The 17,095-nt window shown below is 28.1% G+C and overlaps 2 protein-coding genes across 2 annotated transcripts; both read right to left on the minus strand.

Moving 5' to 3' along the window:
* Window positions 1-6,719: 6,719 nt before the first annotated feature.
* On the minus strand, window positions 6,720-7,684 carry LOC106450332 (defensin-like protein 58). The gene is made up of 3 exons (XM_013891979.3): window positions 7,528-7,684; window positions 7,328-7,375; window positions 6,720-7,020 (listed from the first exon to the last, which is right to left on the minus strand). The coding sequence occupies exons 1-3, from the start codon at window positions 7,616-7,618 to the stop codon at window positions 6,875-6,877; spliced, it is 285 nt and encodes a 94-aa protein (XP_013747433.1). The 5' UTR covers window positions 7,619-7,684; the 3' UTR covers window positions 6,720-6,874.
* Window positions 7,685-9,393: 1,709 nt separating this feature from the next.
* On the minus strand, window positions 9,394-10,181 carry LOC106450333 (AT-hook motif nuclear-localized protein 16). Its single transcript, XM_013891980.2, is given in 2 exon segments — window positions 9,394-10,037; window positions 10,040-10,181. Coding segments are annotated over 2 exon segments (786 nt in total).
* Between the last annotated feature and the right edge of the window lie 6,914 nt (window positions 10,182-17,095).

Consider the following 17,095-nt stretch of genomic DNA (forward strand, 5'->3'; position numbering starts at 1 on the left):
TTGATATCATGTTTGTGGCCACATCTTAATGTCTCTTCAACCATATGAGCTATCACACATTAAAGGTAAATCTGTTTAAAATGCGTGTAAGAATGTATGATATATTGATATCTTAAGGTCATAGTGTCTGTAATCAATCTAAGGGACTCAGCTTTGGCCATATAGTGTGCAAGTGTTCATACAAAAATGATTTTTAATAGTCCTTCCTTGAAGTAATCATCATTTTTCTGTGGAATTGTGCATACAAAATGATCTAAAAACATTTTAGGAAAATTAGCTAGGTCGAGTTGGTATAACCCTTGAACATACCATAGTATCTTAAAAATGGTTAGACCAGGTTTTTGAGAGTTTAGTTATCTAGCCGATGCCAACCTGTTTGTAATAAATCTGTATTCCTAATACTTTTTGATTTGCTTACTCTCAAAACTTATGGAATATATGGGTCTGAATAGCATATACCTTACTCTTAAGTTTTTCAACACAAGTCTATTGATTTAATAGTATTAATATTAATCCTTCCAAAAAAATTGGGGAGGTAGATACCTTGCATATATCATGTTGCCGCTTATAAAAATATTACGTGAGTAAATATTACATCCCCTGCAAGAATATTTTATGTGTATCAGGGGATGTTAATAGGCAAAAAATTCCATATAATTTGCATTATTTTATTTTTATTGAAACTATTAATGAAGGCTGTAATATATTCTACGATTTGCACATTAATTTCGGCATTGACTATTTCTTATATAGGCCTGGTCCATTTCTTATTAATATGTATATAAAGGGAAAATTTCATAAAACCCATTTTAATATTTTAACTAATTATTTTGCTTATTTTAATAAACAAAATTTTAATTTATGTCCTTTTTAATACACAAACTGTATTTATTTTAGTCAAAAATATTAATAAGTTTCAAGTGAAATTCAAATTTTTTAAAAAATTCATAAAAAATCTTTACAAATTCTAATTTTATTTTGTGTTTTATAAATAAAAGTAAATAAATTGTGGATAATATTATATTCTGAAATAAAAATTTCATGTTTTAAATATCAAATTTAGATTGTTTTTAATAGAAAACAAACATTTATTTTGTCTTATAATATCTAGAATTTAGATTGTTTTTTAAATAGAAAAAAATAAAGAAAATTTCTAGAAATCAATATAATGATTTTATATTATTATATAAAACATTATATTCATATATAAAGAATTATAATAATTATTAATGTCTTATAATGTCCATATATGTCTTATAAGTCATTTATAACAAAATAAAGCATTTATAAAATTATCTTTCATGGCTTACAAAATTATTTTATCTTAATTTCAAATTATTTATATAAGTTTATAAAACATTTATAAAAAATAAAAATTCTCCTATATATTAAACTAGAAGTCACTTAAGTAAATTTTGCTTACATGTTATCATTTGCGAAGTCTAATTTTTTGTAATTTGCTTGATCGATAATTTTTAATTTTATTTATTTTAGCTTAGATTTAAAATAAAAAATCTACATTCAATTAATATCACTTGCCAAATACTCTAAATTATATTACAAATACTGATTTATGGTACATAATTGTTAAAATTATATAAAGAATATTAACGTTTGACCAATTCTTTTTTATATTTATAAACTACATAATATAATGAACAAAACTTTTAATTTTTGTAATTATTTTAATTATATCTAAAATAAAAGACAAGTCTAAAACTAATTACTATCACTTGTCAAATAACCTAAATGATATTACAAATAATAATTAATAGTAGCTAATTTTCAAAAATACAGAAAGTGTAATAATGTTTGATCAATTATTTTATAATTATATACTACAGAAAATAATGAATATAGAAAAATTTATAGAAATCGATATAATGATTTCATATTCATATAAAAATATAATTGTATCCAAAATAGATACTTATCTCTTATAATGTTCATATATGCTTTATAAATAATTAAGCTTTGAAGATTGAAAAGATTATATTTAACGGATCATGTGAGAACTTTGGTTTAAAAAATATTTTGCATTTAAGTCAAATAATATAGTAAATAAGGTAATGTTATGATTGAAAAGAATTCTAAGATGGATTTTTGGTTGTTTATTGTATGTTTGCATTACTATTTAGAGAGAGAAATAAATATTTTGCAAAAATATGTAAAAAAATTAGAAAAACATTAGCAAAAATTTAATAAAAATAACGAAATGATAACGAAAAAATAAGAAGAGGCCGAAGAAGATGCATAATATGGTCAGAAGCACAAAAAGAAAGTTGTGAAGAGAGAGAGAGAGATACATCACGGGATGTGGAATAAAAAAGAGCGAGGGAGAGAGAGATTCATCTTGCTTAGAGTGAGAAATAGATAGAGATCACACAAAGAGGGAGAGTAGAGAGCGGTGAGAGGTAGAGAGTGAGCGGTGAGAGGTAGAGAGTGAGCAAAGAAAGGGAGACTCGAGAGAGACCGAGCTGAGAGAGGTTGAGAGGTTGCGATGCGATCGATAATTCTGATTCTTGCAGTCATGTCGCTAGGTCTTGGATCCTCGACCAAGATGATATTTACTTTAGTAATCATTTTGTTTGTTCTTTCATATCCAATCAAAGTTATACTAACATATAGACGTTTCTTTCTTTTTTGCTTACAGACTTCGGATCAAAAGGATATTGAATGCATAGACATATATAAACAACGAGCCTTTAGTCATGAACTTCTACAATACCACAAACTACAGGTTTTGTTTTTGATAAATCCTTCTACGTTTATAATTTTATGGTCAATAGTATTTTTTGTAAACAACAAAAACCCCAAAAGAAACTAATAATTTTTTGTAACAAAAATAACAGAAAAGACCATCAGAAGTCCCAAAATCGGCCCAAGTAAAAAAGAAAAGCAAGTGGAAGACATCTGAAACTCAAGTGAGCAAGGCCAATTGTCCAGAAGGAATGATACCTAAGTGGAAGGACAAAACATACGGTTCAAACAAATCTACTGTACCCGTACGGACTAGTTCATCTATGGATCAGTCGTCTAGACATGAGGTATAATTGTTATCGACTGATTAGAAGCATATTCATTTTACCCATATCATAAAATAAAAACTATATATTGATTGACATCAAAATTCCCACTTATAAAGCCGGTTCTAAGATTTGTAAGAAGCAAAAAAAAATAAAAATTGGCCCTTAATATAAGTGTTTATGATCAAACAACAAATATTCAACAATTCAAGTATTAAATAGTTTTTCATAATTTTTAATATCATCATAACTTATAAACACAATATATAGAATAACCTAAAAGAAAGAGAGTGAAACACTGCATAAAAAGTCAACATGGAAAATTGATTGTAACAGATTTTAGATTTAACTTGAATCATAAAATTTACTTTTTATCGACTATAATAAAAGTTTGTTTACGATGTTGAAAAATTAGTATATAACACACAATGACACAAGTAAGCAACACTTCATTATAGAGTGAGAAATGAAGTAGGGTTGAAGCAATTTTGCTTTATTTTCGCTTTTATTCTATTTTGAAGGAAAAAATAGAGTTTTATGTTGAAGATGCTCTCAGACTCAATAAACCACATCGAATAACTTGTCTAAAAGGGCCAGAACTGATGGAGTCCATGTTTCTCGGCTCCAAATCCATTGGACTGCGTGTGATACATACCTTCCACTGCTTGTCTAGTTGTATTTTTGAAAAATGATATCAACGCCGCATATGGAAGTTGCCTTTTTTTTTAATCCAGTGCTGCTTTAGTGATATTGCCTTTTTTCTTAAATTAAAAATTGTTAATAACATATTCCAATACTTAGGAAAATTTTTGCAAGCTACGTCAAGTATCATAGAATATGGGAAAAACATTTGAAGTATTGGAAAATGTGAATAACCATGCCGTATATACAAAGTAAAAATTGATATGGTGAAAACTATATAATCAGGTTTAATTGATTTAAACTTTAATAACCATATGATGAAAAACATTTTAAGTATTGGAACATGTGAATAACCATGCCGCATGTACAAAATAAAAATTAATATGGTGAAAACAACATAATCAGGTTTAGTTGATCTGAACTTTAATAACCATATGATGGAAAACATTTTAAGTATTGGCATGTATTGACCCATTTATTAATGTTAAAATCAATTAAACATGATTATATAGTTTCCACCATATTAAATTTTACTTAATACATATGACATGAATTAATATATATATAGTGATGTTATTCACATATTCCAATACTTATGTTTTTCCCATATTCGTTGATACTTGGTATATTTGGCAATTGCATGCAAGGTACTACAAATTTTTTTGCTAGGAGTTAATACTAGTTTATTAAGGAAAGGATGATCTAATAAAAATGTTTTATTTCATTGAACATAATACATAATTCTGATATTAGAAAAGCATAAGTCAAGCGTTTAATACCAGTTTACCAGAAATGTGACGGCTTTCAATCATTATGCGCAACAGCAACGCCCATTGACACAATTTCCATCATGATAACGTTAGTAGAGACAGTCATGGAAGCATTCGTAAGTTCCGAAACTTGGTGAACAAGGTATAAAGCAAATGTGTGTGTGCACATCAGATATCGTTGCCTCGACGCCTGAAACACATGTTCACCTTATTGTGTCGTACACATACGTTTGAATTATAAGAATACAATAAACAAATTTCAGTTTAATATTTTGCTCAAAAATAAACATAAAAATAGAATTTATCTGGCATAAAAAAACATATATATATATATATATCTTACTATCTTACTATGGTCTGGACGGTCTCTTTCAATACTGATTTGGTACGAGAATGTAAACATTCCTATGAGGTGATAGGAAGTGATAGAAAGTTTTGAAGCTTTAGAAAGTGCTAAAGGAATAGGAGCAAAAGTTTTTTTGATGAATAATAAATTTAACATTCATTAAAAAAAAATCCCAATCTCAGTATCTGGATTACTAATCATGCGCTAAATCTATCTTCACTCTCCTTTCTCCATAGATGTTCGGTGTACTCGAAAAAAGAACACAAAAACTCAATATCGAACACAACCCTTGTCCACCAAAATCCCCCGTCCCTCTTTTCACCCTCGAAACTTACACGCTGATCACGACGACCAGCTCGAGAACTCTCCTTCTTCTCTTGGAAAAAATACTATGGTTATTCACTTTTTTTTGGTAGGATTATGGTTATTCACTTGGGTTTCACATGAGCATCACTTTGCTACATAGCTTTGGCTGTATCCGTGTATATGTTTCTTTTTATCTATAGCAGAACCTCAGATTTGTTTCTCAGTGGTGGAAGAAGACAAGTGATGGTTCTTTTGTTTCTTGGAGTTTAGTTTCATAAATCTGAAGGGTCATACATCAAATCTCTTGTTTCTTTTTCTGTCTCTAAGCCCAAAACCCATTTTCAGCTTCTTCTTCTTCTGGCATTTTCTTGATTTTCATGTTTCTGACATTTTCTTGATTTTCATGTTTCAGTTAATCAGTTATCTTACTTTCTTTCTTTTGGTTACAGTAGATTCTTTGAAGATGGGATTTGCATCGCACAACGTTGATACTAGTTTGGGAAATTGCACTCCATACACTAAACTTTTACCCTAATTAAACAAATACCTTAAATCCCACAATATTATACTTTCTCCATAGACACAAACTAATCACATCATAGGTATTTTCATTTTTTAGGGTTTTAAACCAATTCACTCTACTAGTTTTAGCTTGTGAAAAACACAATCGTCAAGCAAAATAACTAAAGCCATGAAAACTATGGTAAAATGAAATTAGTATTATTTCATTGAACAAAATATGTAAATCTGATATTAGAAAAGGATAACTTAAGCTTTCAAATTGCCAGTTTACAAGAAAGTCATGAAGCGTTTGCTTACGCCATAGGAAACAAGGATCTTTTCGAAGTCTTAAGCCTCGCGGGATCCACATTGCTGATGCTATGCAGATTTGAAGCAAATAGAGATAAAGTCTAGTCATTGCTGGTCTTGGTGTTGTACTCTTACGTAGATATTCTAGATGATCAATTTATGAAATAATCATATCACTTTTACTGAGACAGATTCTTGAACCTCGTACGTTGTTCTTATAACTTGTTGATGATATTCTTGTTTGCAACTAAATGAATCGTGATGTTCAGAAATAAATCTAATATGCTAAAAAGGAACAATGCGTAACATAAGGCTTTTGCATTTGCTCATGAAAGTGTAACCAATCATAAACATGTTCTGTTATCACTTGGGATCAAGGCTAAAAACTTTGTATTATTTTTGTATTAAATTAGAGGATTCTGCTGAAGTTCATTAAAATTGATTCTTAGTCATGTTGCATGTACAAACGACATAGGATGATTAGTTTCAGTTCTTTGACTAAACTTATGGTTCCTCTCTCTAGCTCCAGAAATATTGATCTTCGATATGATGAACCATGGAGATTAGATGATCTAGCGGCATTAACTTGTTGTCCTTTGTGATATTGACTTATCTTTTTGTAACTGGCTTTATGATATTGACTTTTTCAAAAATATGTAAAGGATATTAAAATATTTTATTAATACTATATTTTATTTGACTTTAACCTCAGTAAATGTTGTTTTTTGGCATTTGCATCGAACAAAGTTAAAACAGTACTAGTTTGGTTATAAAATATAATTGTCAATAGAAATAACTAAAGTTATGTAAGCGATGATATAATAAAATAAGTTTTATTTCATTAAAAGGTTTACAAATCTGCTATTAGAAAAGCATAACCTTTTAATATAACAAAGCATAACTCAAACGCTCAAATTTGCCAGTTTACTCATAACCAAGGATTGCCAAGCATTTGGGATGACGACTTTTTATCATTATGTGCAGCAACAAAGTCCATTATATTCACAATTTCCATCATCAAAATTTTTGCTTAGGCAGTCATCGTAGCATGGATAAACACCGTAAGTTTTTGTACAAGGTTTATAGCAAATGTGAATCTGAGATGGCGTTGCCTCGACGCCTGCAACACATATTCAACTTATGTTAAGGGAAATCAAATATGAAATAAATGTATTCAAAAAATAAATTTGTGGGAAATGGGAAACCAAATGTTATTTTTTTCTGAGAAAGGGCTTTTGCCAAATGTTTAGTTGAGAACGGATGTGATGTACGAAGAGCATACTCTTGTAATTTTAAAGGAAATAGACTTAAACGTACCCATATGCATCTAATTAATCGGTTTTACAATTTTTGTTCTCTAAATATTATATGTAAATAATCACTTATCTTTAGAATGACCAGATATATTATATAACTAAAAAACATACCCGGTGAAGCCAGTACGGTGGAATTGGAGAATGGATTTGCCGACATCACTACAAAAAAAATATCAGACAAGTTTTTGTGGTATTCATGATTTATTTCTTAATGTTAATTATGTTGTAAAATTTTTAAAAACGAAACATTCAGAAAGTTACTTTTAAAAATGATCAAAAGAGAGATGAACAATGAACAATTTACAACATACCCCGTGATGCGAAAACGTTGGAGTTGGACAACGACGACGTTACTAATACTACTACAAGAAACAACATCACAAAAGTTTGTCTGATATTCATTATTTTCTCTGTCAATTTTGTTGTGAAAAAAGAAGAAGTCGAAATGCTTTATTTATATGAGTCTTGGTCAAAAGTAGTGTCTTCAATTTCTACAGATTTTGTTTATTAAGAGATATGTTCATCATCGAAAAAGCTCAGAAAGAAATCTTAGAATTCTACACATGTCAAAAGAAAAAGTCAAGAATCCAAGAGAGATTTTCATTTTTAACAAAATAGAAAATATATTTCAACTACAAATTAGCCTTTTTTTTTTATCTTTGACTAATATTACAGTTACTACAATTTAACAGTTAGAAAAAATTAGATCATGACTATGTATACATATAATTAGTTGTCGGTAGTGCCAAACCATTGTTGGGTCAACGTTTTAATGGTCTAAGAATTATTTTGGTAACAATTAAATATTCTTTTGTTTGTCTAGACTATATATCTTATTACTAAGTGTTTTCCTGCACAATGTGCATCATTAAAATTTTAAATTAAAAGTTGAATTTTGTTAATAAACTTTTATAGTTAAGAAAAAATAATAATTCTAAACAGTAGTTTTAGATATCAAAAGGAAACAAATGGTATGTTAACCAAAAAAGAAACAAATGGTATTATGATTAAAATTTATAAATTTTAGAAAAATGTTTAAAATTTTGAAAATATTTTAGTAATAAATATATTATAATAAAATATAATTAAATAATATTTTGAAATTTTAAAAATATTCTTATATTTATATTATTATATTATTTAATATTATATTTGAATAGATCTACTTTAATAATGATAATAATGATGAATGGTTTATTACTATATTCTAAAAACTTTAATAAAAATATAAATCAACATTAAATGTTCTTGTCAATGTCACATTTTTTAGTGAAATTGATTGTACATATGACATGTGTAAAATCACTTTGTAAATAATATCTAATTAAATGTTTTTGTCGATCCCTTATATATTAATTGAGAAGCATTACAACATTTTTTATAGCCACGTGTCATCAATAGAATGATTCTTAGAATACTTAAAAAAAAATAGGTTGTCCATCTAAATATATAATAAACCTTTTATTAAACTAACCATAAATACATTATTAATGACTTTTAATTATGTAAGTAATAGTTACTGATTTTTTAATTATTAAATATATATTTATTATTTCATAATATGTTAAAAAAATATAATACGTAAATAATTTATATATATAATATTTATCCCTCATAAGGCGCAGATCTTAACTTAGTGTCACATTAAGCCATATGTCACGTCATTTTTTTAGTGTGACATGTCACATTTTTTTAGTGAAATTGATTGTAAAAATAACAAGAGTAAAATCACTTTGTAATAATATATAGGAAATGGTCTATTAAATTTAGTTACCTAATTATGATGATCAGCTCTCCCAATAACAATACCAGCTATTTCAGTACATATGACTTCCACATTGATTTTTTTTTTGTTTTGTTTTACCAATGATTGACATGATTTTGGCAGCACTAAATATCAGAACATGGTTCTTCCATATGATGAACCATGAAGTTTAGATGAGGGACGATATTCAAGTTTATGTATTTCAATAAACCACTGTTGTTTGTCATCTTGAATAACTTGATTCATGAATATTGATGTCAATGGCAATCATTTGGACAAGCTGTAAAACTAACATGGAGCTTTTGCACTTGTTCATGGAAGTAGACAATCATAAACATAAGAAATCACCAGTTTGTACGACTCTTCACAATTTACATGTAAAAATAATAGTAGTCATCTTGTTCTACTACTATTAAGGTTTGGACATAGCACGCTGTGCAGGACCCCAGTAAATATCAGAATCAGAGTGTCCATTAGTGAGAAGGTTTTGAGGAGGCAATCTTTGAATGTCATCTAAAGGATGAGATCTTCCGTTATGATAGTACTGCTGGTTCTGCATAGAGGCAGCTTCATCATCATCCAGAGGAAGACTATCAAACACAGCATTCATGAAAGATGCAACCATGAGAACAACAGGACCAGATGCTATTAGCCCACCAACCACTCCACCACCACCAACCTGTCCTTGGGGCCCGGCTAAGTAAATGGTCAAACCGGTTATACCAACCGGTGACGGTGGAGGCAAGATTGAGTCAAGCAATGAGAGGATTTCAAAACGTCCATGTAATCTAACAATAGCTCCTGATGAAGCTGGCTGCCTTAATGTCACATTGGTCACACAACCATTGGCACTTAGTATGCAGATTCCTCTCTGTTTCCTTCTAGCAAAGTCTGATAGAGTCTCACAGATGTCATTACCTGAGCTGATCTCAAGGGCATGAGCTCTGAGGGAGTTTGGACTGTCTTGAGTCACAATGATCGGTGGTTTTGGTTTGTTCTTGGAGCCAGCTGGTCTACCTCTTGGCCTCTTAGCCATCTCTCCTTTCATTGATGAAGCGGTTGAACCGGTTTGGGTAATGCTTTCAAGTTCTTGTTGTTGTTGTTGTTTTTGTTATTGCCTCTCTCTGTTGCTTCATGGTTTCTCATTGGAACTGACTTAGATCCTACAGAGGTTGAATTTAGAGCTGTTCCTCCAGCCATTGTTATGAAGATTCAGAAATTTTGCAAGGCGTTATGGAGTTTAAGTAAGGAGATTATGGTGTATATTATTGTATGCTAGAGTTGCCAGAAGTATGATTGTGATGAGTAGGAGATGGTTAAGTTGTCATCAAAATGTGATTAATAATTTACAAATTAATTTGCTTTTTAGTAGCCTACTTCTCAGCAGACATTCTTATTTGAGATAGATTCATTATAATGTTTAAACATCTAGTAGCTGTTTACAACCATATTAAATATTTTTGGGAGCAAATCTAAATAAAATACATTAATTACATTATAAAATAGATGAAAATACCTTCAGTCTAGACTTCAAGTGATTTGATTAAACTATGTATTAGAAGCTTTGATGAATCTAAACATGTGATTTTTATTAATTATGCAGACTAATGAAAAAATATAAAACATCTTTTTCAGTATAGTGTAAAATGCAAATAAAAATACTAGACTGATTTTTTTTAACAGTTTCGTATGGTATAAATATCACACATCTAACTAAGTAGATTTATAGTTGTTGTTGATCCTTGTAAAGGCTTCCTTTTGTTTGTTGTTGTTGTTCCTTGTATTACAAACTAATTTTCCATTTATGCCTAAACGAATCATGAACTCGTGCAATCTTAATTCAAAGCTCACTACATGTTTTTTTTTTGGACTAGAAAGCTCACTACATGTTGGCAAATGGTTTTATTGTCATATTTTTTGAAATTTTCTCAAAATCCATGTGTTAACCCCTTCGAAAATATTGAGTTTTTGGTAAATACTTTATATACTGAAGCCTATAATCTTTAGTGTTGTTTTAAAATTTCTAACCACATTATACATCTGTATTAATGTGTTTACGCTTTTCATGGTATATGAAAATCATTATAATTGTTTATCTATTAATTTAGTAAAATTTCATAATACTCCCTAAATCGATGAAATAACTACTTTCTTGAAAAACGGATACAACAGAGGCTACAAACCTCTTTGAACATCATCATATGTTAGTGCAGGATGCAACTATCCATTAAAACAATATTGTCATATTTTTGAATTTTTCTCAAAATCCATGTGTTAACACCCCTTCGAAAATATTGAGTTTTTGGTTAATACTTTATATACTGAAGCCTATAATCTTTAGTGTTGTTTTAAAATTTCTAACCACATTCTACATTGGTATTAATGTATTTTAAGTTTTTTTCATGGTATATGGGAATCGTTTAATTTGTTTATCAATTAATTTAGTAAAATTTCATAATACTCCTTAAATCAATAAAATAACTACTTTCTTGAAAAACGGATACAACAGAGGCTCCAAACTCTTTGAACATCATCATATGTTATTGCAGGATACAAACTATGCATTAAAACAATATTGTCATATTTTTTAAAATTTTCTCAAAATCCATGTGTTAACCCCTTCGAAAATATTGAGTTTTTGGTAAATACTTTATATACTGAAGCCTATAATCTTTAGTGTTGTTTAAAAATTTCTAACCACATTCTACATTGGTATTAATGTATTTTAAGCTTTTTTCATAGTATATGGGAATCGTTATAATTTGTTTATCAATTAATTAGTAAAACTTCATTAATACTCCCTATATCGATGAAATAACTACTTTCTTGAAAAACGGAGACAAACAAAGGCTCCAAACCTCTTTGAACATCATCATATGTTAGTGAAGGATGCAACTATGCATTAAAACAATATTGTCAAATTTTTGAAATTTTCTCAAAATCCATGTGTTAACCCCTTCGAAAATATTGACTTTTTGGTAAATTCTTTATATACTGAAGCCTATAATATTTAGTGTTGTTTTAAAATTTCTAACCACATTGTACATCTGTATTAATTATATTACGCTATTTTATGGTATATGGAAATCGTTATAATTTTTTATCTATTAATTTAGTAAAACTCATAATACTTCCTAAATCGATGAAATACCTATAAAATAACTATTTTCTTGAAAAACATAGACAATAAAGGCTCCAAACCTCTTGAACAAAATCATATGTTAGTGCAGGATGCAACTATGCATTAAAACAATATTGTCATATTTTTTAAAATTTTCTCAAAATCGATGTGTTAACCCCCTTCGAAAATATTGAGTTTTGGTAAATATTTATATACTGAAGCCTGTAATCTTTAGTGTTGTTTAAAAATTTCTAACTACATTTACATTGGTATTAATGTATTTTAAGCTTTTTTCATGGTATATGGGAATCGTTATAATTTGTTTATCAATTAATTTAGTAAAAAACTTCATAATACTCCCAAATCGATGAAATAACTACTTTCTGAAAAACGGAGACAACAAATGCTCCAAACCTCTTTGAACATCATCATATGTTAGTGAAGGATGCAACTATGCATTAAAACAATATTGTCATATTTTTTGAAATTTTCTCAAAATCCATGTGTAACCCCTTCGAAAATATTGAGTTTTTAGTAAATACTTTATATACCGAAGCCTATAATCTTTAGTGTTGTTTTAAAATTTCTAACCACATTCTAAATTGGTATTAATGTATTTTAAGCTTTTTTCATGGTATATGGGAATCGTTAAAATTTGTTTATCAATTAATTTAGTAAAACTTCAATTACTCCAAATCGATGATGAAATAACTATTTTCTTGAAAAACGGAGACAACAAAGGCTCCAAACCTCTTTGAACATCATCATATGTTAGTGAAGGATGAAACTATGCATTAAAACAATATTGTCAAATTTTTTGAAATTTTCTCAAAATCCATGTGTTAACTCCTTCAAAAATATTGACTTTTTGGTAAATTTTTTATATACTGAAGCCTATAATATTTAGTGTTTTTTAAAATTTCTAACCACATTCTACATCTGTATTAATTTATTTTACGCTATTTTTCATGGTATATGGAAATTGTTATAATTTTTATCTATTAATTTAGTAAACTTCCTAATACTTCCTAAATCGATGAAATAACTACTATAAATAAAAAACTATTTTCTAGATAAACAGAGACAATAAAAGCTCCAAACCTCTTTGAATTTCATCATATGTTAGTGCATGATGCAACTATGCATTAAACAATATGGTCATTTTTTTCAAATTTTCTCAAATCGATGTGTTAACCCCTTCGAAAATATTGAGTTTTTGGTAAATACTTTATATACTGAAGCCTATAATCTTTAGTGTTGTTTTAAAATTTCTAACTACATTCTACATTGGTATTAATGTATTTTAAGCTTTTTTCATGGTATATGGGAATCGTTATAATTTGTTTATCAATTAATTTAGTAAAACTTCATAATACTCCCTAAACCGATGAATCGATGAAATAACTACTTTCTTGAAAAACGGAGACAACAAAGGCTCCAAACCTGTTTGAACATCATCATGTTAGTGAAGGATGCAACTATGCATTAAACACAATATTGCCATATTTTTAAAAATTTCTCAAAATCCATGTGTTAACCCCTTCGAAAATATTGAGTTTTGGTAAATATTTTATATACTGAAGCCTATAATCTTTAGTGTGGTTTAAAATTTCTAACCACATTCTACATTGGTATTAATGTATTTTAAGCTTTTTCATGGTATATGGAATTGTTATAATTTGTTTATCAATTAATTAGTAAAACTTCATACTCTCTAAATCGATGAAATAACTATTTTCTTGAAAAACAGAGGCACAAAGGCTCCAAACCTCTTTGAACATCATCATATGTTAGTGCAGGATGCAATTATGCATTAAAAAAATATTATCATATTTTTTGAACTTTTCTCAAAATCCATGTGTAAATACTGAGTTTTTGGTAAATACTTTATATACTGAAACCTATAATCTTTAATGTTGTTTTAAAATTTCTAACCACATTCTACATCTTTATTAATGTATTTTACGCTCTTTTTCATGGTCTATGGAAATCGTTATAATTTTTTATCTATTTATTTAGTAAAACTTCATAATACTTCCGAAATCGATGAATAACTACTATAAATAACTATTTTCTTGAAAAACAGAGACAATAAAAGCTACAAACCTCTTTGAACCAAACATATGTTAGTGCAGGATGAACTATGCATTAAAACAATATTGTCATATTTTTTAAATTTCTCAAAATCGATGTGTTAACCCCTTCGAAAATATTGACTTTTTGGTAAATACTTTTATACTGAAGCCTATAATCTTTAGTGTTTGTTTTAAAATTTCTAACCACATTCTACATTGGTATTAATGTATTTTAAGCTTTTTTCATGGTATATCGGAATCGTTATAATTTGTTTTTCAATTAATTTCGTAAAACTTCATAATACTCCCAAAATCGATGAATAAATAACTTTTTGAAAAACGGAGACAACAAGGCTCAAAATCTTTGAACATCATCATATGTTAGTGAAAGATAATCCTATGCATTAAAAAATATTGTCATATTTTTGAAATTTTCTCAAAATCCATGTGTTAACCCCTTCGAAAATATTGAGTTTTTAGTAAATACTTTATATTCTGACGCCTATAATCTTTAGGTTGTTTTAAAATTTCTAACCACATTCTACATTGGTATTAATGTATTTTAATCTTTTTTCATGGTATATGGGAATCGTTATAATTTGTTTATCAATTAATTTTGTAAAACTTCATAATACTCCATAAATCGATGAAATAACTTTCTTGAAAAACGGAGACAACAAAGGCTCCAAACCTCTTTGAACATCTTCATATGTTAGTGAAGGATGAAACTATGCATTAAAACAATACTGTCAGATTTTTTGAAAATTTCTCAAATCTATGTGTTAACCCCTTTCGAAATATTGAGTTTTTGGTAAATACTTTATATACTGAAGCCTATAATCTTTAGTGTTGTTTTAAAATTTCTAAACCACATTCTACTTGGTATTAATGTATTTTAAGCTTTTTTCATGGTATATGGGAATCGTTATAATTTGTTTATCAATTAATTTAGTAAAACTCATAATACTCTTAATTCGATGAAATAACTATTTTCTTGAAAAATGGAGACAACAAAGGCTCCAAGCCTCTTTGAACATCATATGTTAGTGAAGGATCAACTATGCATTAAAACAATATTGTCAAATTTTTTGAAATTTTCTCAAATCCATGTGTCCCTTCAAAAATATTGACTTTTTGGTAAATTCTTTATATACTGAAGCCTATAATATTTAGTGTTGTTTTAAATTTCTAACCACATTCTACATCTGTATAATTTATTTTACGCTCTTTTCATGGTATATGGAATCGTTATAATTTTTTATCTATTAATTTAGTAAAACTTCATCTATACTTCCTAAATCGATGAAAAAACTATAATAACTATTTTCTAGAAAAACATAGACAATAAAGCTCCAAACCTCTTTGAACATCATCATATATTAGTGCATGATGCAACTATGCATTTAAAACAATATTGTCATATTTTTTGAAATTTTCAAAATCGATGTGTTAACCCCTTCGAAAATATTGAGTTTTTGGTAATACTTTATATACTGAAGCTATAATCTTAGTGTTGTTTTTAAAATTTCTAACTACATTCTACATTGGTATTAATGTATTTTAAGCTTTTTTCATGGTATATGGGAAACGTTATAATTTGTTTATCAATTAATTTAGTAAAACTTCATAATACTCCATAAATCGATGAAATAAACTACTTTCTTGAAAAACGGAGACAACAAAGGCTCCAAGCCTGTTTGAACATCATCATATGTTAGTGAAGGATGCAATATGGATTAAAACAATATTGTCATATTTTTTTAAAATTTCTCAAAATCCATGTGTTAACCCCTTCGAAAATATTGAGTTTTTGGTTAATACTTTATATACTAAAGCCTATAATCTTTATTTTGTTTAAAAATTTCTAACCACATTCTACATTGGTATTAATGTATTTTAAGCTTTTTTCATGGTATAGGGAATCGTTATATTTGTTTATCAATTAATATAGTAAAATTTCTAATAATCCCTAAATCGATGAAAAAATTACTTTCTTGAAAAACGGAGACAACAGAGGCTCCAAACCTCTTTGAACCTCATCATATGTTAGTGCAGGATGCAATTATGCATTAAAACAATATGTCATATTTTTGAAATTTTTCAAAATCTATGTGTAACCCCCTACGAAAATAGTGAGTTTTCGGTAATGCTCTATATATGAAGCCTAATCTTTAATTCGTTTTATAATTTATAACCACATTATACATTTGTATTAATATATGATAAACTCCTTTTCATGGTACATGGACATCTTTATAATTTTTATCAATTAATTTAGCAAAACTGTAAATACTCCCAATCATTGGACTAACCACTATAAAATTCCTTAGAGAAACTGAGACAACAAAGGTTCCAAACCTCTTTGAACTTCATCATATTTTTATTCACATGATTCAAATATCGTTTCAAAACAGTATTTTCAATTTTTTGAAATTTTTCTCAATCTATGTTGTAACCCCCTACGAAAATAGGTGAGGTTTTCGGTCATGCTCTATATATGAAGCCTCATAATCTTTAATTCGTTTTAAAATTTTATAACATATTATACCTTTGTATTAATCTATGATATAAATTCATTTTCATGGGATAATCATGGACACCCCATTAATTATAATTTTTTATCATTAATTTAGCAAAACTTAGTAAATACCTCTTACTCAATCATGGACTAACCACTATAAAATTCCTTATGAGAAACGGAGACAACAAAGGTTCCAAACCTCTTTGAACTTCATCATATTTTATTACATGATTCAAATATGTATTAACAAAAATATTTTCAATTTTTTTGAATTTTTCTAAAAACTCTATGTGTACCCCTACCGAAAATAGTGAGTTTTCGGTAATATGCTCTATATATGAAGACCTATAATCATTTCTAATGCGTTTTTTTAAAAATTATAACCACCATTATACAT

This window comes from Brassica napus, chromosome A4 (genome assembly GCF_020379485.1).
Source record: "Brassica napus cultivar Da-Ae chromosome A4, Da-Ae, whole genome shotgun sequence".
In the NCBI taxonomy this organism is placed as follows: Eukaryota; Viridiplantae; Streptophyta; class Magnoliopsida; order Brassicales; family Brassicaceae; genus Brassica; species Brassica napus.